General features: G+C 56.6%; 3 protein-coding genes across 12 annotated transcripts in view; 2 read left to right on the forward strand and 1 right to left on the reverse strand.

Moving 5' to 3' along the window:
• MGRN1 (mahogunin ring finger 1) overlaps positions 1-3,135 on the forward strand; it is a 54,500-nt gene extending 51,365 nt beyond the window's left edge. For 2 of the 4 annotated variants that reach the window (XM_049637450.1, XM_049637449.1), the window contains one exon: positions 1,357-3,135. In XM_049637450.1, coding sequence (XP_049493407.1) covers positions 1,357-1,469 — 113 coding nt within the window. In that variant the 3' untranslated portion in view covers positions 1,470-3,135. The remainder of the gene's footprint in view (positions 1-1,356) is intronic. The other 2 variants (XM_049637452.1, XM_049637453.1) reach the window with 1 other exon arrangement.
• A 1,227-nt stretch (positions 3,136-4,362) lies between these two features.
• Positions 4,363-8,450, forward strand: NUDT16L1 (nudix hydrolase 16 like 1). Of its 3 annotated transcripts, none has more exons than XR_007459292.1 (4): positions 4,363-6,005; positions 6,082-6,412; positions 7,067-7,289; positions 8,162-8,450. XR_007459292.1 is itself a non-coding variant. In XM_049637463.1 (4 exons), the coding sequence occupies exons 1-3, from the start codon at positions 5,856-5,858 to the stop codon at positions 7,286-7,288; spliced, it is 633 nt and encodes a 210-aa protein (XP_049493420.1). In that variant the 5' UTR covers positions 4,371-5,855; the 3' UTR covers position 7,289; positions 8,162-8,450. The 3 variants fall into 3 exon arrangements, 2 of the variants coding, with proteins under 2 accessions (XP_049493420.1, XP_049493421.1); XM_049637463.1 differs by having other exon boundaries at positions 4,371-6,005; positions 6,082-6,342; XM_049637464.1 differs by lacking the exon at positions 6,082-6,412 and having other exon boundaries at positions 4,374-6,005.
• Positions 8,451-8,723: 273 nt separating this feature from the next.
• The window catches only part of ANKS3 (ankyrin repeat and sterile alpha motif domain containing 3), a 34,052-nt gene continuing 20,869 nt past the window's right edge, over positions 8,724-21,906 (reverse strand). For 3 of the 5 annotated variants that reach the window (XM_049637447.1, XM_049637444.1, XM_049637448.1), the window contains 11 exons: positions 17,489-17,644; positions 15,051-15,188; positions 14,390-14,499; positions 13,931-14,107; positions 11,653-11,777; positions 11,046-11,187; positions 10,404-10,576; positions 9,973-10,058; positions 9,432-9,515; positions 9,141-9,232; positions 8,724-9,048 (listed from right to left, as the gene is read on the reverse strand). In XM_049637447.1, the coding sequence (XP_049493404.1) occupies positions 9,153-9,232; positions 9,432-9,515; positions 9,973-10,058; positions 10,404-10,576; positions 11,046-11,187; positions 11,653-11,777; positions 13,931-14,107; positions 14,390-14,499; positions 15,051-15,188; positions 17,489-17,644 (1,271 nt within the window). In that variant the 3' untranslated portion in view covers positions 8,724-9,048; positions 9,141-9,152. Of the gene's footprint in view, positions 9,069-9,140; positions 9,233-9,431; positions 9,516-9,972; positions 10,059-10,403; positions 10,577-11,045; positions 11,188-11,652; positions 11,778-13,930; positions 14,108-14,389; positions 14,500-15,050; positions 15,189-17,488; positions 17,645-21,906 lie in introns of all 5 variants that reach the window. The other 2 variants (XM_049637445.1, XM_049637446.1) reach the window with 2 other exon arrangements.

Consider the following 21,906-nt stretch of genomic DNA (forward strand, 5'->3'; position numbering starts at 1 on the left):
AACCCCCGCTCCACCCCCATTCCCCGGCGGCCGGGGAGGGGGGAGCGGGGCCCCCCCCCCACCCCCCCCCCCCCCCCCCCCCGCCAGGGAGTTGCCCTCTACCTGGGTGACTTTGCCAAATGATTGTTTCATGGAAGGCTGTTCCAAGAGCACCACCAGCACATAGGCAAGTGCTTTGAACACCCTCTTCCCTTCCTTTGCCTGATGTTAGCGGCTCTGGAAACCTGGTGCCTCCGGTGGCCCAAGTTTTCCCAAACCTGTGTTGGGTGGAGCGCGCCAGCAGGAGGCCCGGCCCGGCCCGGCCCGGCAGCTCCGGCTGGCGTGCGGCCGTCCCCCAGGCAGCTGTCCTGAGCTTCGGTGTTTGTCCACTTGTTTCGACGGCTGCTCTTATGTTCCCATGTGAGCCTTTCTTGCTCTCCTTGAGTGTTTCTTCTGACAAATCTTACCCACTGTTGAAATAGGGCCCAACCCTTGCATAAAGTTGGCCCTGTCCTCCGTGTCATTGCTGAGTGCTGTGATGGAGGTGAAACTTCCAGAAGTAGAAAATACACACAGGTCAGGCCAAGCTACGGAGAACTGGATGTTGCCTGCAGGCTGCATAGCAGAGCTGAGTCCCCGCGTGAAGCCACAGCCCCTAATAGTTCCCGCACCTCAGGCTGTGTCATGGGTGACATGTGGCAGAAGCACTCCTTGGTTTGCTGTTGGAGGAGTGTCCTGGGGAGCCCGTCCTCAGCAGGCAGGCGGCTGGCAGCTGGTGTTGTGCGGCCCTGAGCGTGGTGCCGGTCATTCGTTGCTGTAGGCCTGGGTCACAGCTCCAGCACCAGCACCCCGGGGGGCAGACTTGGTCCAGGGACAGAGCGCCTCGTGGCATTGGGAGGCAACAGTGTGGAAATGGCCAAAAAGGCCTCTAAAGAAGGCTGGGTGGGGTCCTGGGGCTGCTCTGAGCACGGGATGTGCACCCCGGTCCACGTCCACTCCCCTCCGCCTGGGTGTGACTGAGTTCCGGCCTAATCAGTAATAAAGCCCTGAAGGACGGCGGCTGGTCAGATCCCGAGAAGCGCGGACCGGGCAAGGGAGGAGGCCCAGGGGGCCACGAGCCCACGGCGCCCGTTGCGTTCTGTTCTGGGGCATCGGCTGGTGCCACTGCCTGGCATCTGCTCCCAGAGGGACGGACCCCTCTTTCTCTGTTAGGACCTGGAACTCCAGGTCTTTGTGTGGTCCTTCCACAGACACACAGTAGAGGGTGCCGGGTGGCCCTGTCCTCGGTGGGGGACTCCTGGTTGGTAGATACACCCTGATGGGTGAGGTGGGGACTTGCCCGGGCATGACCCCTTCTCCCTCTGCTCCTGCCTGCAGGATGGTCCACCTCCGTGGAGATGCCCCACAGCCTCCGTACCACTGGCCCACCCCGGCCTGTGCTTGGTGGCCCCAGTCCTGATTCTGGGGCCACTGAGCTGACCCCACTCTGAGAGCCTGGCCAGGCTGGCAGCATGGAGCCCTCAGCTCCCCAGACTTTGCCGAGGGGCCACCGGATTCCAGCGTGACCCCTGGCCTCTCCTGTCTTGCACGCTCTGCGTGGCCACTGGCTCCGAGGGGCCGGACGACCCTTGATTGAAGAGCACAGTGGACAGTCTCCTCTGACAAATTCCTTTTTCTATAGTTGATGTATTTGTAAATGGTACAGATGAAGGACAGCAGCTTTCTGTCCTGGGCTGTGAGCTCTGGGGTTTCCCCCAAATGCCCCATTGGCTGAGTGGCCAGGACCAGGGCTTGACCACCCACCTGCGGCCTGGATTGGCTTCTCCTGTCACCCCAGCCACTGGGGACTCAACAGCCTGAACACTCAGCACAGACTCGCAGAAGAACAGTGTACTGGTGGGTGAGGTGCTGTCTTCACAAGAGGTGTTGTAGGGGCCTTGTTGCCAGAGGAGGAAGGGAAGGGGGGTCTGAGTCCCGGTCAGTGAAGGAAACCGTGCCTGTCCCCTGTCCCTCGTGCTCCCGTGTCCTCGGCAGCCTGGCTGTTGCTGCTGCTTCCCCTTCCTGCTCCGGCCCTGGAGGCGGTTGCCTCCCACAGCCGACCTTCCCCGCGGCCCGGCTCAGCCCTGGGCAGGGGGGTGGTGGCCACGCAAGGCTGCCGTGTGGGTCTGATCCAGGGGCAGAGGCACAGGAGCACAGGCCATCTGCAGCACTTAGTGACCGGTGGCCCCTCTGCCGGCCCTGCACCTTCTCTGAAGTGGCTCTGATCACACGGCAGGGCCCTCCAGGTGAAGGGGCTTCCGCTGGGCTAGTGGGGCTGCCGTCCACTCACCCCGGGGAGGGCTCTGAGCAGCTTCCCTGCTTCCTCTTCACCATCATAATGTCACTAGTTTCTCTTGGATTTGACCTGTCTGGGGTCCCTGAGGTGGACCTGCCTGGGGAAGGAACATCCCATCCGAGGTGACCTTGTTCTTTTTTTTGTTGTTGGTTTTTTCTTTTGTTGTTTTTTTTTTTGAGCAAAACTCTTTGGGCAACAGAGGCAGAGGGGGCATCGAGCCCTGGTGCACCAGGGTGAGAACCACCTGGGGGCACCTTGAGCCAGGTGGTTGGGTCTGTGCGGCTCCCTGGGGCACAAACACGTTCCTGGCCTGGGGTGTGGCACGCAGAGGGGCCCACTTCCTGGGGATCTGCCCTGGGAAGGATGGTTCTGGGGCAGCCAGCAGCAGTCCACAGAGCCCCGGGCCTCACCGGCACCCCTCCCGAGGCTCGTCCTGCAGGGCGCTCAGGAGAGAAACCAGCAGTGTGAGATTCGCTTTCTGTGCAGTCGAGCCCGTGAGCAGAGCGCTGCCTTACACACAGCCCTCCGCCAGGCTCAGGCCAACCTGTCCCAGTTGCCCGACTCCCCGGCCCCCGCCCCCTGTGCGCATGCCTGCACATAAGCCAGGGTGCGCACGCGTGAGTGCCGCGCACATGCTCGCAGGCTGCCTGCCCCCCGACCCACACCCCGGCCTCGCCATTGGTATTGGTGCCAGTACTCTGTCTGAAGGCCGGGATGCAGACTGGCCTGTCTCGGACTTAACACGTGCTCTCATTTGACGTACTCTGGCTGGTTTTTGTTCGTTTTTACTGTATATTTATAGTAATAAAATCATGCAGCAATATCTCGTCCATTCCTTCCTCTGCGCATAGCACCGAGGGACCTCCGCTGTCTCCCGGTCTGGAGGCAGGACAGCTGAGGGGCTCACGGCCGCTCACACGCCCCGGCAGCGCGAGCCGGGGCTCGCACAGCCGGGGCTGTGTGGCCGCAGCCTCCGTTTCCTCGCGTGTGAGGTGTCTGTGACAGGACTTTAATAAGAGGGGTGAGGGTGCAGGAGATGGTGTGTGAGGCACGTGGGATCCTGTTGATGACAGCTGCGGTCGTCGTGCCGATTCTGGGTTGGAGTGGGGCTCCTTACGAGCAGTGGAGGAGGAGCCAGCACGTCCAGGTGTGCAGGTCGCTGCTGCAGGTGCCGTCGGTATCGCTGATCCATCCCGGATACTCGGCACCTCCCTGTGTGCCGGGCTGGAGAGGGCCAAGACACGCGAGGTTCAGGCTCCTGGGAGTTTGTGTTCTAGGCCGTGAGGCCCTGCGCGGTTTTGGTTACTGTTGGGAAGAGCGTCGGCTGGTGGTGACAGGATGGAGTCGCATGGGGTCCTTGATTTTTAACCTGTGGTTGAGGAGGGCTTCTCTGAGGAGGAATTTTGGCTGAGCAGTGCAGGATGGGAAAGAGCTGGTCCTGGAAGAGAGCCCAGTCAGCCAGCACAGCAAGTGCAAAGGCCCTGAGGCCAGAGTGAGCCTGGTGTGACCGCTGAGCAGAAAGAAGCCCGAAGTGTCTCCAGTTGCTGGAGTGTCAGAATCGAGGAGTGTCGGGGTGCAGATGCTACAGGACCTCATAGGGACAGCAAGAGTTTTATTCTGAGAGCAGTCAGAGGCTTTTCCACAGGCAGCAACTCTCTCCAGCTGTCACGTGGGATGGATTAGAAGGCCAGCTGTGGCTGCCAGCTTCCCTGCCCAGCAAGCGGCCTCCCAGGAGGGAGAGGCTGTGGTGGCCTGGAACACCCATGAAGCACAGCCACCACACCGCCACCCACCAGCAGCTCCTTTGCAAATGTGGTCCCAAGCTGCCTCCCCAGGTCCCCTCTTTGACTCAGGCGCTTAATGGTGGAACCAGTGTTCTCAGCCATCTAGTCCGTGCCCCAGGGAAGGCCTGTCACCCTCGGCCCTGCAGCTGCTCGGTCGTGTTTGGGGCGACGTCTGGGTCGGACGTCTCGGAAGGGGGTGCACTGGATGTCCCTCCACTTTCCGCCAACAGACGAGGAACTTTGTTAACATCTTGTTTCAGGGAGGGGTTGGGGCGTGGGGCATCTTTCTTCTGTGCCCCCTGCCAGCCCTGGGTTTGGGTTGTGCACTGTGGCCTGGAGACACGGTCCTCTCTGGAGGGCCCTTCCCCTCACCAACATCTCTTCAGACACGGTCACTTGCCTTAGGGATCTGGCTTCTCCCTGGCAACTGTGGTGGCCCGTTTGAATCCTGGTAGAGGCCATGGATGGGGAGAGAGAGAGCCTCCCTCTTTAGATCCTTACTCCCCTGTGTGTGACACGATACCGGCACGACCCGACGTGTGAATGAGCTCCCGGTGGGTCCTTACCAACACTTGCCTGCCCTCTGCCCCCGCTGTCTTCTGCTGAGGGCAACCTTCTGTGCCCCAGAGCTTGCCCTGGCTCACTGCATGGTGAGTGCACATGGTGGTTCCTTCACTCAGCAAATCTGTACCCACCGTGGGAGGAAAACGGAGTGTGGGCCAACTAGTGGTCGAGTGGCATCGTTGCTCTCCCCTGGACAATGTTCCCCATGCTCCTGAGCCCCAGCGATGATTCCCTTCAGCAGCAGACACAGGTATGTACCTCAGGGCCTCTTCCGTGAAAGTTGGGAGGTTTTCTGTTGTGGACACTGGTCAGGAGACAGGGTGGAAGTCTGGGGTGAGATCCTGGCTCTGGCACCAGCTGCTGGGTGCCCTTAAGGCCAGTCCTGTTCCTCTCTGCCCCAGGTTCCTCCTTGGTAAATTGGGGAGAGCCCATTTCCTCCAACCGTCCCTGGCATATGGTGTCTGACTGGGAGGATGCTTGGCAGGCTGCGCCAGGAGGGATTTAAGGTACTTCCCAGCACGCTGGCTGAGTAGCAGCCCCAGGGCTGTGCGTGGACACGGACGGTGGGGGCAGCTCGAACTATGCCAGGCCCCGCTTTCCTTGCTCTTCTGGAGTCGACCAGCAGTGACCTTGGACAGGAGTGCTTGGCTGGCGCGCGCGCAGGGAAAGGTCTTGCCCACTGGTCGCCAGGCTCCCGTAAGCCCTCCTGGGGGAGTCGCCGGCAGGGAGCGAGAGGCGAGGGCTGGTAGTGGGCAGCCTGCGGGGCGGCGCCCCCAGGGAGGCGCTGGGGGAAGGCCCGGGACCCGGCGGCTCCTGCTAGTGACGGGCAGTCGGAGCCCCAGCCCTGCAGGCAGCGCTTGCCCGAGGCCCCCGCGACCGCGCTCGGTTCGGCTGGGCTCGACTGAGTTCGGCTGAGCTCGGCTGAGCCCGCTTGGCGCGGAGCCCCCTGGGCGTTGTGGTTCTCGCGGCCGGTGGGTGGGAGCGCGTGCCGTCCCTGCCTCTGCACACGCCCCTTCCGCGCCTCAACGACGCGTCGGGGCGCCGGGATGGGCTCGGCCCCGACGGGCATCAGCAATTGGTGGAGAGGCGGGGCCCAGGGACGCGACTGCCTGCGGATTGGTCGGACCTGGCGGGGGCGGGCCCGCGCATGCACTTAAGGAGAGGCGCCCCGGTCGAGCCGGGGTAGTGCCAAGATGTCGGCGGCAGTGCCGGAGCTGAAGCAGATCAGCCGTGTGGAAGCTATGCGCCTGGGGCCGGGCTGGAGCCACTCGTGCCACGCCATGCTGTACGCCGCCAACCCCGGGCAGCTTTTCGGCCGCATCCCTATGCGCTTCTCGGTGCTGGTGAGGACGCGGGTGGACGGGCGGGGATCAGGGCGCCGCTCGCACCCCGCGCCCGTGACCCGGCGCTCCCTTGCAGATGCAGATGCGCTTCGACGGGCTGCTGGGTTTCCCCGGGGGCTTCGTGGACCGGCGCTTTTGGTCTCTGGAGGACGGTCTGAACCGGGTGCTGGGCCTGGGCCTGGGCTGCCTGCGCCTCACGGAGGCCGACTACCTGAGCTCGCACCTGACCGAGGGCCCGCACCGCGTCGTGGCGCACCTGTACGCACGGCAGCTGACGCTGGAGCAGCTGCACGCCGTGGAAATCAGCGCGGTGCATTCGCGCGACCACGGCCTGGAGGTGGGGCCGCCGCCCGGGCCCCGCCCCCCGCCCCGGGGGTTGGCTCTGGCCCCGTGGAAGGCACCGATGGGTAACACGTCCCCCTGAGGGTCCCCTGGCCGGGCTGGGTGGGGTGTCGCTGTTTCCAGCATCAGGGTGGGGAGAGGGACCTGAGGGCAGCGGTGGGAGAGGGGGGCCCGGGGTTCCCTCGGGGCTGTGTTCCATCTGCCTTGCTGCCTGCCATTGCCAATCCTGGGAGTGGGGAGTGGGATCGGTGGGGGGATGGGAGAGGGTGGTGGCTCCTGGGGAGGTGGGAAACTAGGGCTGCGTTCAAGGGCCGGGACCTCATGGTTGGGGTGATGAAGGCTCTTAACGGTTTGTGGGTTTTATTTATAGTCTGGAGAACTGGGAGTTACACTTGGGGTGTTTGGGATTCACGAGTGGAAGAGGGAGCATGGGGTGTGAACTGGGGGGCTTCCTGCCGGCGGATGGGGGCTGGAATTAGAGGACGCAGAGGGTGGAAGATGCATGGGGTCAGCTTTGAAACTTGCTTGGGGGAGTAAAGGGGCTGCACTGCTCCAAGGGTGCCGCTGGCTTGCGCCTCACTAGACCCCGCCTGGGTCTCCCATTACGTCCTTCGCAACCTGGCTGGCCTTGTCCTGGCCTGGCAGCTCACAGGCCCCTCCTGCTAGGGCTGCACCGTTGGCGTGGGGCCTGGTCCCACTCTGGTGTCCTCTCCATGCAGGTGCTGGGGCTTGTGCGGGTTCCACTTTACACCCAAAAGGACCGAGTTGGTGGCTTTCCCAACTTTCTGAGCAACGCCTTTACCAGCACTGCCAAGTACCAGCTGCTCTTCGCCCTCAAGGTGCTCAACATGATGCCCGAGGAGAAGCTGGCTGAGGCTTTGGCTGCTGCCACAGAGAAGCAGAAGAAAGCCCTGGAGAAGCTCCTCCCATCTTCCTCCTGAGGTTGATTCTATGCTGCCTGTCTCCTGCCCTCCCCTGGTCCTATCTGTGCCCTAAACTCTTGGGGGAATGACTGCATGGGGCGAGGGGGCATCTTGTCCTCTCCATCACCCCACCACCCCGAACAGCTACTGGGTGGTGGCCAGGTTAGTGGGAGCCCAGCCCATCCCGATCAGGAGGTGGCTTGTCTGCACTGGACCTGGCTCTCCAGGCTCAGGACATTCTCTCCTACTCCAAAGCTCTAACCCTCCTCCACATGAGACACACGGGCTGGTGGAGGGACCACCCAGTTACCCAGGTGGGTAGGTGCACACACACACCCTTAAGTCCATTTATTCTTGTGGAGGGATGCCTTTGAGTCCTGTCACCAGCCAGCCCCAGGGCCTAGAGAACAGCTGGCCCAGTACTGTGAACTTTGGTGGGGGTCATTAGCTTTGTTTTCTGAGCTGTGTCAACTGAGCAGTGAGGCTTCAAAGCCCCTTTACCCCATTGGGGCCCAGCCCCCCCCCCCCCCCACCCAGGTCAGTTGGGGCCACGAAGCCCAGCTGTAGATGGAGTTGGTGAAAGAAAGCAAAGTCCGGTCTTGGCTGCTCTCTGTGTTCTCTGGTTCTGGCCACAGGCCCAGGGCTGGGTGCATGAGGGGTCCCCCTTTCCCACTGCCCACGGACTTCAGGGTGGGAGCCAGGCCTGAGTGCTGGGTTCCATTCAGCACGGAGCTGATGATACAGGTCTCCCGTCCCTCTGGTCACTGTGGCACTGCCCCCTCAGACCTCGCTGGGCCCTGTGCCTGGTCTGGGGTTCCTGGCTACACCTGGGCTGAGCTCGCTGCCCTTTCCTTGGCTTTGAAAGCCTCCCTTTCTCCATTCCCATCACAGTCCACAGGCCGCTCCAGGACCTGGTATGGAAGCACTGGCCGAGTGTGCAGAATGACAACAGCAGAGCCACCACAGATGGGAAGGTCACCACTGGCCGTCTCCTACGGCCCTCTGTCTGCAAAGACTCCTCAGTGAAGCTAAACCAGTTTGCACGGCACCTGCTTGGTCTGGTAAGGAGAGCTCTGCTCCGGCCCAGCCTGAGCGTCTGTTCCACCTTAAAGCCTCAGTGAAGCGGTCAGCACGTGTGGGCAAAGGCACTTCGTTCTGTAAATAAAATACCTGTACCTCGTTCCTCTCTCATTTCCTGGGGCACCGGGGCCACGCGTGCGTCACCCTTCAGACTGCTCTGGTGGAACCGAGGGGGCTCTGAGCGCACGTAGCTCTAGCCCCAGGGGAGGGACAGAACAGGAGAGGGCAACCAGTCTGCCCTGCTCTGAGCGTGGTGGTCTCTGTCCTGGCAGAGGGGGCTGGGTCCCAGTGAGTTGCTGAAGGGGGGAGGGTTGCCCCTTGCTTTGGTTTGTCAGCCAGTACTGCATGTCGCATGACCAGAACAGAGTCCCTCACCAGCAGATCTTAAATTTTATTTTCCAGCAATGACATCCACTACCCAGGCGCCCAGTCCTTTCAGTGTGGCGCCTGTGGTGTATGGGGGCCCGCTGTCTCCCCGTGGCCCTGCCTGCTCTGGGCCTGACCCCCCGCTTCTGGGCGAGAGGCCCTCGTCCTGCCTCTGCGTGGGCCTCACTGCCCTGTCCTGCCTCTGCCAGCTGCTCCGGGGGCCTGATCCTCTGGCCCCCGCTCGGGCCCGGCCTGCTGCAGCCGCTTGCTCACTGCCCTCCTGTCTTCCAGGCACACAGCTTCAGGGTGGATCGGTCACCCAACGTCAGGTTCTGAGAAGGGACAGGGAAGACTGAAGTGGGCACTCGCTGCTGCCCGGTACACCCTGCTCTCCGGCCTGGGTCCTGGGCTGGCGGACACTCACCGTCCCTCCCAGCTAAGGCTCCCGCCAGTTCTCCTTCCTGTTCAGCACTTGCAGCTTCTCCAAGCTCTGGGTCACTGAGCATAGCACTCGCCCTGAGGATGGGAGCAGTTAGTTGCTGCTTCATGAGTGTGGGAGGGTGGGGGAGGTGCCTAGGAATGCGTGACCTTGAGGACAGTGGGCTATGGTAGAGCTGTCTCGGGGGTCTGAGCTGACTAGGATTCCCCGTTTACCCACTTCTGGCCCCAGGATGGGGATGAGGCCACCGGCTGTCGGACACTTTGGGAGACTCACCCATTTCCTGGACTCGATCCTCCAGTGCTCCGGAAAGCTCGGGGAGGCTCAGAGCCTGCAGGGAAGCCTGCCAGCCTTTGGAATCTGTGGGGCAGAGAGCCAGGTGGGCCTAGGGCTTGTGTGGTCACCACAGGCCCCGCCGCTTTGTCCTGGGCTGCTGACGCCAGGGGACCCACCCACTGTCAGTACCTGCTTGACACTGTTCTATCAAAATGTGTTCGCCTGCTTATTTTTCCAAAGCACTGACTGGAGGGTCAATCAGGGTGCAGCCCCAGGAATGAAAGTGTGAGGGTCCCTGGCTGACAGTCAGGCTTGACCCTGGGTAGCCCCGACTGCAGGCTGAAGAAGTCACAACATTGTGGAGGACGTTAAGTCCCACCCCAGGGAGGCACGGTAAGAATATGGGCTGGATAGGAAGCCCTCACCCTGGATCTCTTGCAGGGAGGGAGTGGGAGGGTCAGTGCGGTAACTGCTGGAACGGGTGGTAAAACCTGGCCTGGGGCAGCATCCATGCGATCCGGGACCAGGACAGCGTTCTTACCAGCCGTGGGGAGGGCCGGGCCCTGGGGGAGCCCTCGGGTGGACTCTTCCTGCTTCACTCTGGCTGACAACTCGGCTTGACAAGCTCTGCCAGACACAAGGCCAAGTGCTGGTGAGGGGGAGGGTGTCCTCCCTGGCCCCAGCAGGGCAGCACGTACCCCCACCTCCCTGAGTGGCCAGTGGGGCTCTGCCTTCAGGGCAAGCACACCAGGCACCTTCGGGGACAAGCCCTGAGGGCCCGAGCGCTTTGTTGCAGATGCTTGGGGCCCCATTTGCTGCCTGGGTCTGCCCTGTGGAAAGGAACAGCCACAATGAAACGGATGACGGTGGCGAGTACTCCAAGACGCCTTTAAGAACAACCACCTGGTTGAAGAATCTGGAGGAATCGGCGACTCAGGGTCTAGCCCGGGAGCAGCTCAGATGCCCACTCACCTCAGCTGGTCCAAGACGAGCGCAGCGTCCCGGGCCAGGGCCCAGGTCTCCTGCAGCTGGGCGTGCACGTCCTTCCGGGCACCGTCCTGCTCCAGGAGGCAGCTCTCCACAACCGCCCGCAGCTCCTGCTCCTGCGACACCTGGCCTCGCATGGCCTCCACCTCCTCACAGCGCTGCAGACGGAGAGGCGGGGAGGGGTGGTGGCAAATGACCAGGGCCACTCAGGCTGGGTCCCCCTCAACCTCTCTGGCGAGTGCCATACCCACTCGCTCTCAACTCCCACTCTCCTGGGCTGGAGGAAGGGAGCGCCTGTCTCCACCTTGGAGCACCCCCTGCTTTGGATCCCTACTCTTAAGCCCAGTGACATCCATGCCAGCTGCTTGTGCTCTGCCCTCACCCTTTCTCTCCTATGTCCAGCTGACCTCCTGTCCAACGTCCCCTGCCTTTGTGAGCCGTCTTCCTGGAGGCCTGCCTGTGCATCTCCACATTTACACACAAGCAGTAATGCTTTCTGTCCCAACGCCCGCCCTGGCTGCTTCTCCCTACTCCCCCTGGGTATTTGTCCCCACCACTCGGTCTCCACAAATGTGTCGTCCCTCACTGCAGGTGGGTGTCCAGGTCCCTGCCCCGCTCACCACATACTTTGTGCAGCTGGATGGCCAGCTCCTGCATCTCAGCTTCTAGCCGGTCGGCATACGCCAGCTCCAGAGCATCGCTGGGTGGCCGGGCACTGCTGTGCCAGCGGGCAATGGCAGAGGTCATCTTCCTCTTAGGCCCAAACAAGCTGCAAGGGTGAATGAGAGAATGAGGATCTGCTGTGTGTGGAGTTGCCACGGAGGCCAGCCTTCCACCAAGACAGCCCCCTAGGAAAGATTCCGATTTTGAAAGGGCACAGTGGTCCCGGATCCTGGGACAGATGACAGAAACAAAGGGTCTTAAGAAGTGACCACAGCAGGGGCTGGCCTCCTACCAATCAGGAAGCTCTCCAAAGTGAATGGTAGAAAACCTCTGGGTGCCCTTATCACAGCACTGGCAGCCAGGCCAGCCGGGGGACCAGACCCAGGCCTTCGGCACCTCAGCTAGCTGCAGCCGGAAGACCAGAGAGAGAAGAGCTGGCTGCAGAGAGCAAGGGGACGCCCAGACAGGACAGGTGGTTCCATCGGAGCGTTGGGCAGTTGGGAGCTAAGCGACCCCCTCATGTTTGGCTAAAGCGAGGGGGGCGTGGCCACAGAGGCCCCTCTGCACTCACGTGATGCCGATTTCCTTCAGGTCGCTCTCGGTGAGGGTCAGGAAAATGCGGAGGTCCACGTCCTGCTCCTCAAACACCTGCAGGTACTTGAGACACCCAATCTGCTCCAGCAGTGTGGCAAGGTCCTGGAGAGCAAAGGAGCCGGGGTGGGTCAGAGGATGGGGGGGGCCACCAAGACACGGGGGCCAGAGAAGACACTGCTTTGGTGCAGATTCTGTCACCGCATCCACCTAAGCCGGGTCAGCCCTGTGGACCCCCCCAGGTTCTGCGGTGGGTCACCTCTGACTGCAGCCCCCTCCTCTGCAGCCTCAGGCAGAGCAGGTGGTCCAGAAATACTTCCCACCTGCCTGTGTCCCTGCAGCCAGTGTCCTTTCATTACAGCCTGGACACCGTTCGTGTTCACATAGGGCAGGTCTGCAGGCAACAAACTCTTAAGTCTTTTTTTTACCTGCGGCCTTCTTAATTTCTCCTTCACTCCTGAAGGACAGTTTCTGCTTGGCTATAGCGTTCTTGGTTGGTTTCTTCCATTAATCTGACCCTGTCATCAAATGCCCTCTAGACCCCATGGTTTCTAATGGGAAATTAGCAGTTAATCTCATGGGGGTTCCTTGTATAAAGACTCCCTTCTCTCACTCCCTTCAAGATTCTTTTGGTTTTGGACTAATTATGATAGATCTAGGCGTAGATCTGAGTCTAACCTACTTAAGAGTTCACACAGCTTCTTGGATGTGCAGATTCATGTTTCTGATCAAATCTGGGAAGGCTTGGCTGTTTTGAAACATTTTTTTATGCTCCCGACCTCATTCTGGAACACCATTATGTGTACGTTGGCTGCTTGATGGCGTCTCCTAGGTTTCTGTCCATCCTTTCCTCTCTTCTCTGACACGATAATCTCAATGGATCTAGATCATGCTTGTGGGTCCTTCTGTGCACTCCCATCTGCTCTTGAGCCCTCTCTTGGAGCTTTCATTTCAGTGATTCTACTTTTCATCTACAGATTTTGTTTTTATTTCTATCATTTTGTTAATATTCTCTATGTAGATACGGTTCCCTTTAGCTCACTGAACATATTTTAAGAAGCTGATCTAAAGTATTTGTCTTGGGGTGCCTGGTGGCTCAGTTGGTTCGGCATCCAATTCCTGGTTTCAGCTCAGGTCATCACTGCACGGTTTGAGAGGTTTGTGTTTTTGAGCCCTGCGTCAGGCTCTGACCTGACAGTGCGGAGTAGGCTTAGATTTCTCTCTCTCTGCCCCTCCCTGGCTCTCACACGCATGCTCACTCTCAAAATAGAGAATGAAACCTTGAAAGAGCCCAGCTTCATTTTGCCCCCTGCGGTGGCTGTCACAGCTACCTTGGTACTGGGGGTGAGGATGGGAACAGGGCAGGTTAAAGCGCTACAGAGCTTTCCGTTCTTCCGGACAGTCGGCCACTTCTCACGAATAAAAATGTTCAAGTTGCTCAAAGCCTTTGGTTGATTCGTTTTTGCTACTCTGACCACTTCTGCCAGTTTTTTGTTGCCTTTAATGGAGGAGTAAATTTTCAAATGTTGTCACTCTGCCAATTTCCTCAACCTACTTTCTAAAACATCCTTAAGAACCTATCGCCCACTCTCCCATCAAGACGCGTTTAAGAAACTGAAAGGTGTAGCCCCTCGGTGGGCCTGGGAACACAGGCGCTGGAGACGGCTCCCGGGAGGCGTCACAAGGAGAAGCCAACAAGATCACCAGCTTGTAGTGAACAGCAGAGCTGTGACGTGAACAAATGGCAACAAATGAATTCTTTCATCTTTGTACCGCTTATGCTCCCAGAAAGTAAGAGAACACGATGAACAGACGGTGGGCGGCTGTGCCATACCAGTAACCCCTAAGAAGCTGGGTGAGCCACAGCAACCCACGAGGGAGGCAGAGATGGCAGTTTTCATCAAGTGCCACTTCATCTCCGCTTCGCGTGCATCTCCTCACTGACTCCCGACAGCAGATCTAGATTGGTCCACTTTTTCTCCTCTCCAGGCTCAGGGAGGCCGAGGAGAGTACGGAAACCAAGGAGAGAGACAGATCCCTCCTATGGAAAGGGATGGAACAGAAACCCTGCACTGGCACTCGTGGCCATGAGGAATCCTCTCGGCCTGAGCAGCCTCACAGATCATCTGGGGGAAACCATCTCCACACTCTCTCTCGACGGGGCCCAGCCCATCCTCAGTGCACAGTAAGGGCCTTGTGAAGCACTACACGTGCCACGTTTCTAACTGCGTAACTGCCAGTTTCACAGACGATCTCACCTGGGGTCCTGAACAGAGAGACGTCTCCGTCTGGGAAACAGATCCTGGGGAGCAGGCTGCACCAGCCGGCCCAGTGCTGGCGGGCCACTGGCCGTCACTGTTGCTGTAACGATTCTTGGTCTTCATGTAACTTTTAGTTTGCTTGCGAACCGAGCTTTGACACGCATGATCCGAATCCTGTGGTGAGAAGGGTGTGTCCAGAGTTAACACCAAGGGGCCGCATCCACTCTACTCTCTGCCCCACGATCCCAGTTGTGAAACGCCCCCAGCAGCCAGAGAGGCTTCGCTGGTGACCCGCACCGTGGTCTGCGTGGCCCAGATCCGTGGAGGGCAGCCGGGACTTTGCGTGTCTGATGTGCACAAAGTACTGGTCTCCAGACTCGCCCTCTCCAAGGAGGCAGCCCCCGCAACACCAGCAAAGGGGAGGGAGGCGGGAGATCAAGAAAGGAGAAGCTTCACCTCGTTGCTCTCCAGAGAGGCCTCACTGCTGACTCCCGGGGCTCTCGCCAGGCCCTCGCTGCTGCTGCTGCGCCTTGCGACCCCCAGGTTGGCACAGAAGGCGTGCTCCTCTGAAAACAGTGAAGATGGGAGAGCCTGACCACAGGTCTCACTCGCGGGAACTCCCCAGAGCCCAGCGTCCACTGCATTCACCAGCTCCTGAAACAGCTCACTGGTGTCTTCTGTTTCACGCGGCTGCCTGGCCCAAGCCCTCGCACCTAACGCGACGGGGGGTTTGCCCATTTCGTTCACTGATAAAGCCAAGCGTCTAGAACGGCGCTTGGCGCACTCGGCACTCAGTAGACGGCTACTGAACAAACGACAGGTCACACAGCAGACGTTTCCCTGATGGCTCACCAGTCAAGGAGCTAACCTTGTCTGGGACGACCCCCCCAGACGCCGCGTGGAGAGACACTGGGCCAGAAGCTGCATCCCACCTGTCCCCTGCCGGCTTCTGGGTCCTCACAAGAGCCAGGGCCCTTCTGTACCCTTCGCCCCACCGTTCTCTACCAGCTGGACCCACCACAGTCCCATGCCCCCGGGGGGGAAGGGGGGGCAGCACACAGGAGCTCCTAACTCCAAGTGAGCCCTCAGCCGGGGTGGGTGTAGAGGGTGCACGTACCCCGACTGCTGCTGCTGCTGCTCTCCACATCCCGGTCGTTGATTGGGGAGGTGACGTCCCTGTAGCAGAGGCCGCCCGCCTCCAGGGGGTTCTCGTCACTGCTGTTGAAGGTGACATAGCCCCGCGGAGGCACCTGCTCTGTGGACACGAGGGGGGGCCATAAGCCCACATGAGCACAAAAGAGACAGACTCAACCACCCGAGAGGACCTGCAGCATGGGGGAAGGGCCAGGATCCAGGCAAAAGCTGAAAGAAAATTCCTAACTGGCCTTTCTCCCTCCCGTTCGCTCACCGCAGTAACCTGGACACAACCATGCAGTCTGCAGGAGGGGAAACGAACTCTGAAGGTCTGGAGACCAATGTGTGTCCCCGGACAAGCGCATGTGGGTCAGGGCCGGCACCCGCTCCACCACACCGTGCTGTTGCTTTCCCAAGTGGACGAAGCAGGAAACGGACAGCTGTGTTTACAGATTTCTGAGCCAAAGGGAAACCACAGCACTAGCGGGAAATGTCATCTCACAGGCACCAGCCTTCACACTTCCTGTGACTTTCCAACACAGACATCCAGGGGCTCCTCCTTGGGTCGATCAACCCCAACCAGCAAGATCTGGCTGAGCAGGAAGGTGGCAGGCCCTGGGCTAAAAATTAACAGCAGTAACACCAAGTTACATAACCTCTGAGTGCATCTGCCAGGAAGAAAATGGGAGAAAAGACAATACAAACCAGAGGGTTTAATTCCGACTTTGCCCCTGCCTCTTCCCCAAAGAAAGTATACTTAATTGCAGAGAAGCGACTGGCTGGTGGCGACATGGATAACTTATTTCCTTCTTTACACCTTTCTGAAGCAATCAAGATTTACAATAAGAAGAAAGGGAAGGGAGGGAGGAAGGAAGATCAGCACGTGCTATTTATCATTCAAAAGTGTTTTTTCAGGGCTCCTGGGTGGCTCAGTCAAGTAAACCTCCCAACTCCTGATGTCAGCTCAGGTTGTGATCTTGCAGTTCTGGGATTGAACCTTGTGTCAGACTCTGCCCTGAGCCTGGAGCCTGCTTGGGATTCTCTCTTTCTGCCCCTCACCTGCCCTCTCTCTCTCCAGAAAATAAGTAAATAAACATTTTTAAAGAAGTGTTTTTCCACTGCTGGTAAAGAGAATAATATGCACTTACAGAAAATTTAAAAAGCACAAAGTGTGGGGCACCTGGGTGGCTCAGTCGGTTAAGCGTCCGACTTCGGCTCAGGTCAACGGACTCCTCAGAAGACACACACTCTGCCACTCAAGGACAACAGCCCAGCCAAGTGCCCCAGAGCTCCGTGCTTGTAAAAGCACTGCTCTAGGAGAGAGGAGGCATGCTCTCATCCTGTAGCAACCTGTCCACAGCTGGGGGGTGGCTTCCCCAGTGGCCCAGTCAGCCTACCCCTCCGTGGGTAACAGGAGAAGGTGGGGCTGGAGCTCCCAGACCGGCGCCAAGACTCCTCTCTAAGGGGCAGAGAAGGGAATCAAGCTACTGTATACTCTTCACTGAAACATGGTCTCCTGTGACTGGAAAAGTTTGTCTCCCAGCCTGGGGGTGATCACTCATGAGAGGAGCCCATCCACGCAGCCTGATGGACCAGCAGGCTTGGCCTGGCCACTGCGGGTGACAGATGCCAAAGAAGATGTAACACACCAGGGTGCCTGGATGGCTCAGCAGGTTAAGCGGCTAACGCTTTGTTCCGGCTCAGGTCATGATCTCACGGTTTGTGGGACTGAGCCCTGAGCCAGGCTCCAGCTGACAACTCAGAGACTGCTTGCGATTCTCGCTCTCTCTTCCCCTCTCTGCTCCTCCCCTGCTCGCGTGTGCTCTCTCTCTCTCTCAAAATAAATAAAACGAACTTTAAAAAAAGGAAGATGTAACTAGAAGATACCACTTACACGGAGTCTGATCACTGGGGCCAGAACAAGAGCACGAGCACCCCCTGCACTCCTCGAGAGCACTGAGCTCAACCTGAGGAGCTGACAATTTGTGAATAAACTCAGGGCTCGGGTTCTAGCCCACCAGGTGCACCATCCGACAATTCTCAAATCCAGCACTCTGAGAAAAGAGAGCAAGAGCCGGTCCAGCTCTGGCTGGCGATGGGGCAGAGACTGGACTTGAACATCTTCCTGGTACTAGCTGTCCCACCACGTGATGAATGAAATCCCAGCTCTGCTATATTTCCACTGCTAAAGAGAAAGTTCTATTTGTGATTGTAACCAGTGGAAAGGAAAATCAAAGGACGAACCAAAACCCAGAAACTAGCTAGAGATTAGTCTTTCTATCACTGTAATCAATCTTGAGTCCTGGCGCTGCAGCGCCCGCCGGTGGCCCACATCTCAGAAGGCTGAGAACGGTCCCTTGCGGTCAGGCCGGCCTCTCAGGAGGCACGGCCACAGAGCCATCAGGAAGTGGGAGCACTCACCACAGCAAGGCTGCATCTTGCCTCCGAGGCCGATGGCTGTGATCCTGGCCAAGGCTCGCGGCCCCTCATGGATGCTGAGGCCCTTCTTCCGACAGGGCCTCTGTCTCTGGGGAACAGGGCAGGATTCATCCGAAGAGCTTAGATCTTCAAATTTTTCTGTGGGTCAAACACCAGAATTAAGACATTTTGTTCAGTGATGGACTAACTGACGAATCCTCATGGTACACACTGGAAGAAAATCATCGTTATTGATCTTCACAAATTAAGAAGAAAAAAAAGTGTGTTTCCCACGATGTCCCTTGAAAGAAATACCACAATGGGCCAGTCCACTGCTCAGATGGGCCACGGGGACATCTGGGCAGAAAGCAAGCTTGCTAAAGCAAGAATCTGAACTGAACAAGTTTGTCACGATGAGGGAGTCTTAGTTCTTATTCCTTTTTGTCCAGGTTTCCAGAATTTCTTAACAAGCGTCTCTTCACAGACCTATGGCAAAATCACAACTTCACAACTGTATATTCTCAACCTGCACTTTGGGGAAGCAAGTGGCACACGGCAGCCGTGTGTGCCAGGTGTGGGGAAGCACCGCGCATCACCGCCCGTCAGAGCTCGAGGGCTCGGTGCGCTCACAGCCATCTTACAGCTCTCCAGTTTTCCGGATCTCATCACACCTGCAAGGCAAAACTCATGAATTTATCAGCATAAGGTTGCCATCTGGTAAGACTTCACTCTTGGGCTGGTACGCTGGGGCTCAGCCGCTGCAGGACCCCCCGCCCACCCCCCGCCCCCCACAACCGCCCTGGGAACTGGAGTTCATCACAAATGATCCGAGGCCAGGAAGGGAGCCAGGCCGAGCCAGGCGGTGGGAGGGGAGCAGTGCAGTCTGGCGTGAACGGGGCAGCAATGGCCTTCAAGCGAGGGAGTTACTGACTCAGGATCCAAACGTGACCAGGGACCCCAGGCGGGCCATCATCTCTCTCCCCGACTCAGCTCACTCCCTGCCCTCTGGGTTCGATGCCACCTGGAGACTATGGTCCCACCCAGTCAGTAGATGGAGGAGTCAGAAGGAATAAAAGGACGAGAGAGGAGGGACAAGCAAGGCCAAGGGCGGCTCTGTGAATCTGCATCTGCCCCCAACACCTCCTCTGAAAGCTGACGAATCACCAAGGACTACAGACAGAGCCAAGCGATCCCCACGCTGCCACAGAATAGGAAGGCAGGGAGCACGGCTGACCCCTTTTCCTTGCTCCGGCCCAGAGGAGACACACCCACTTCTCTTCCCGCAGAGACTTCCTGCTCATGCAGACCTGGTCTCCGCAGGGAGCAAGTAGATCTAGAAGAATACCACATACAAGAGAGAGAAGTGCCAACGCTGCCCCCAGAAAAAGTCCATTCTGTGGACTTCAGTATTCAGGATTCAGGAATACTGAAGAGTCCCGGCGGAGGGGAAGCACAGCCCTGGAGAACCAACTTGAAAATGTACGTGGGACGTGAGGGGGCAGAACGGCCCCACTCCTGGAAGGCACCTTTTGGAAACTGAACAGTGAACAGAAAAAGCGAGCAGGTGAAGTTCAGGATCTGACAAGACAAAAACATATCAAGGACACACAGGCTTGGCCTAACTACATCCCCGTCCCAAGAAAACCCACAAGAAACAAACCAAACCCATCCAGTAAGGACTCCTCTCGAGACACTGGGGAGGAGGGAGTCCCGAAGCAGGGCCCTCACTGCAGCCGGACCACCAAGCCCTGTGGGTGAAGTGCTCCAGCGATCCATGAGCACAACTACTCCAGGGAGGAGGCAGAGACAGGCTGGACACCAGCGACTGAAGACGCTAGTTCCCCAAACCACTGTCATAAAGGAGGAGGTAAGAAAACTCTAACACTTTCTGTGACACTCTGAGTGGATAATTTGTTTAAGTAGGCTCTCCACACAACACGGGGCAACCCTGGGATCAAGAGTTGGATGCTCTATAGACTGAGCCACCCAGGTGCCCCAGAGGCGGATACATCCTTAAACAAGCATCAGAGGATAGGAAAAAGCACCCTGACTTAGAAATCCAAAACTGAGACCAAAAAGACACAGGCATGTGCACACAACTGTGAGAAAGGAAAACGGAACCCAGGAAGTAAGTGGAAAACTAAAGTCAGTGGGGCACCTGGCTGGCCTGAGGTGGTAGAGCATGTAACACTCGATCTCAGAGTTGTGAGTTTGAGCCCCACGTTGGGCACAGAGATTACTTAAAAATAAAATCTTAAAAAAAACAAACATCCAAACACCAAAGGTCAAAAAATTAAAATGAAGACTCAGTTACTAGGTGCCCAAGGAAGAAGAGATTTGGATGGAAAAGAAGTACTTCAGGAAGAAAATCACCAAAGAATGAATGAGATCAAAAATGTAAGACAGGACTGAGACAGAAGACAGGCAAGATGGGAAAATGACAGGGGAAAATAACCACTGGAACTTTTTAGAAGGATGCAGACAAAAACAACTTGGCAGACCTAAGTAAGCTTGAAATCCTGAAATGAAAGGATTTCCTAGGAAAGTACAGTTTACCAAACTTGGCCCTGTGAAATGAGAAAGCTTAAGCAGATCAATTTCTGCAGAAGAAACAAAAACTTAGCAGGAGCCACCTCACAAAGAGAGACCAGGCCCAGATGGTTTCACAGGAGAATCCTTCCAAACCTTCCCAAACCACAGGCTACCAAGACACCTGGGTGGCTCAGCTGGTTGAGCTTCCAGCTTCAGCTGAGGTGATGACCTCACGGTTTGTGAGTTTGGGCCCCATATATCCAGCTCTCTGCTGTCAGGGCAGAGCCCACTTCAGATCCTCTTTCCCCCTCTGTCTGTCCCTCCCCTGCTCACACTCTCTCTCAAAAATAAAGTTTAACAAAAATGAACTACTGGGACCTCATCCAAATAAAAAGCTTCTGCCCAGTGAAGGAAACAATCAGCAAAACTAAAAGGCAACCGACAGAATGGGAGAAGATATTTGCAAATGACATATCAGATAAAGGGTTAGCATCCAAAATCTATAAAGAAGTTATCAAACTCAACACCCAAAAAACAAACAATCCAGTGAAGAAATGGGCAAAAGACATGAATAGACACTTTTCCAATGAAGACATCGTGATGGCCAACTGACACATGAAAAAATGCTCAACATCACTCATCATCAGGGAAATACATATCAAAACCACAATGAGATACCACCTTACATCTGTCAGAATGGCTAACGTTAACAACTCAGGCAACAACAGATGTTGGCGAGGATGCTGAGAAAGAGGATCTCTTTTGCATTGTTGGAGGGAATGCAAGCTGGTGCAGCCACTCTGGAAAACAGTATGGAGGTTCCTCAAAAAAAAAAAAAAGAACTACCCTACGACCCAGCAATGGCACTACTAGGCATTTATCCAAGGGATATAGGTGTGCTGTTTCGAAGGGACACATGCACCCCAATGTTTATAGCAGCACTATCAACAATAGCCGAAGTATGGAAAGAACCCAAACGTCCATCGATGGATGAATGGATAAAGAAGATGGGGTATATATATTATGATGGAGTATTACTTGGCAATCAAAAAGAATGAAATCTTGCCATTTGCAACAACATGGATGGAACTGGAGGGTATTATGCTAAGTAAAATTAGAAAAAGACAAAAATCGTATGACTTCACTCATATGAGGACTTTAAGAGACAAACCAGATGAACATAAGGGAAGGGAAACAAAAATAATATAATACAGGGAGGGGAACAAAACAGAAGAGACTCATAAATATGGAGAACAAACTGAGGGTTACAGGAGGGGTTGTGCGAGGGGGGATGGGCTAAATGGGTAAGGGGCACTAAGGAATCTACTCCTGAAATCATTGTTGCACTATATGCTAACTAATTTGAATGTCAATGAAAGGAAAAAAAAAAGTAAATAAATTCTTTATCAAAAAATAAGATAAAATAAAATTTTAAAAACTCAAAAAAAAAAAAAAAAAAAAAAAAAAACCACCACCACAAGGTACCAATACTGCATAAACTGTCCCAGAGCACAAAAAGGAAAACTTTCAAATTCTTTGTATGAAGTACAATACTGATACCTACACCTGATAAAGACAAAACAGAGAATCACAGACCAATACCATTTATAAATGAACAGCCATACAGAAACACTAAATAAAATACTAGCAAACAGAATCCAATATTGCATTCAGAAAATAATATACCACATGGGATTTCTACACAGCAAGTAAAGTTGGTCCGTTATTAGGAAATTCATTAATATACTCTATTAGTAGATTTAAGGAGAAAATTAATAATCATCTCCACAGATGCTAAAAAAGCCTTTGACAAAATTCAACACTGATGGCTGAAACAACACTCAGGAATATACAAAATGACAAACTCTTTCTCAACATGATAAAATATA

This window comes from Panthera uncia, chromosome E1, assembly GCF_023721935.1.
Source record: "Panthera uncia isolate 11264 chromosome E1, Puncia_PCG_1.0, whole genome shotgun sequence".
NCBI classification, from domain to species: domain Eukaryota; kingdom Metazoa; phylum Chordata; class Mammalia; order Carnivora; family Felidae; genus Panthera; species Panthera uncia.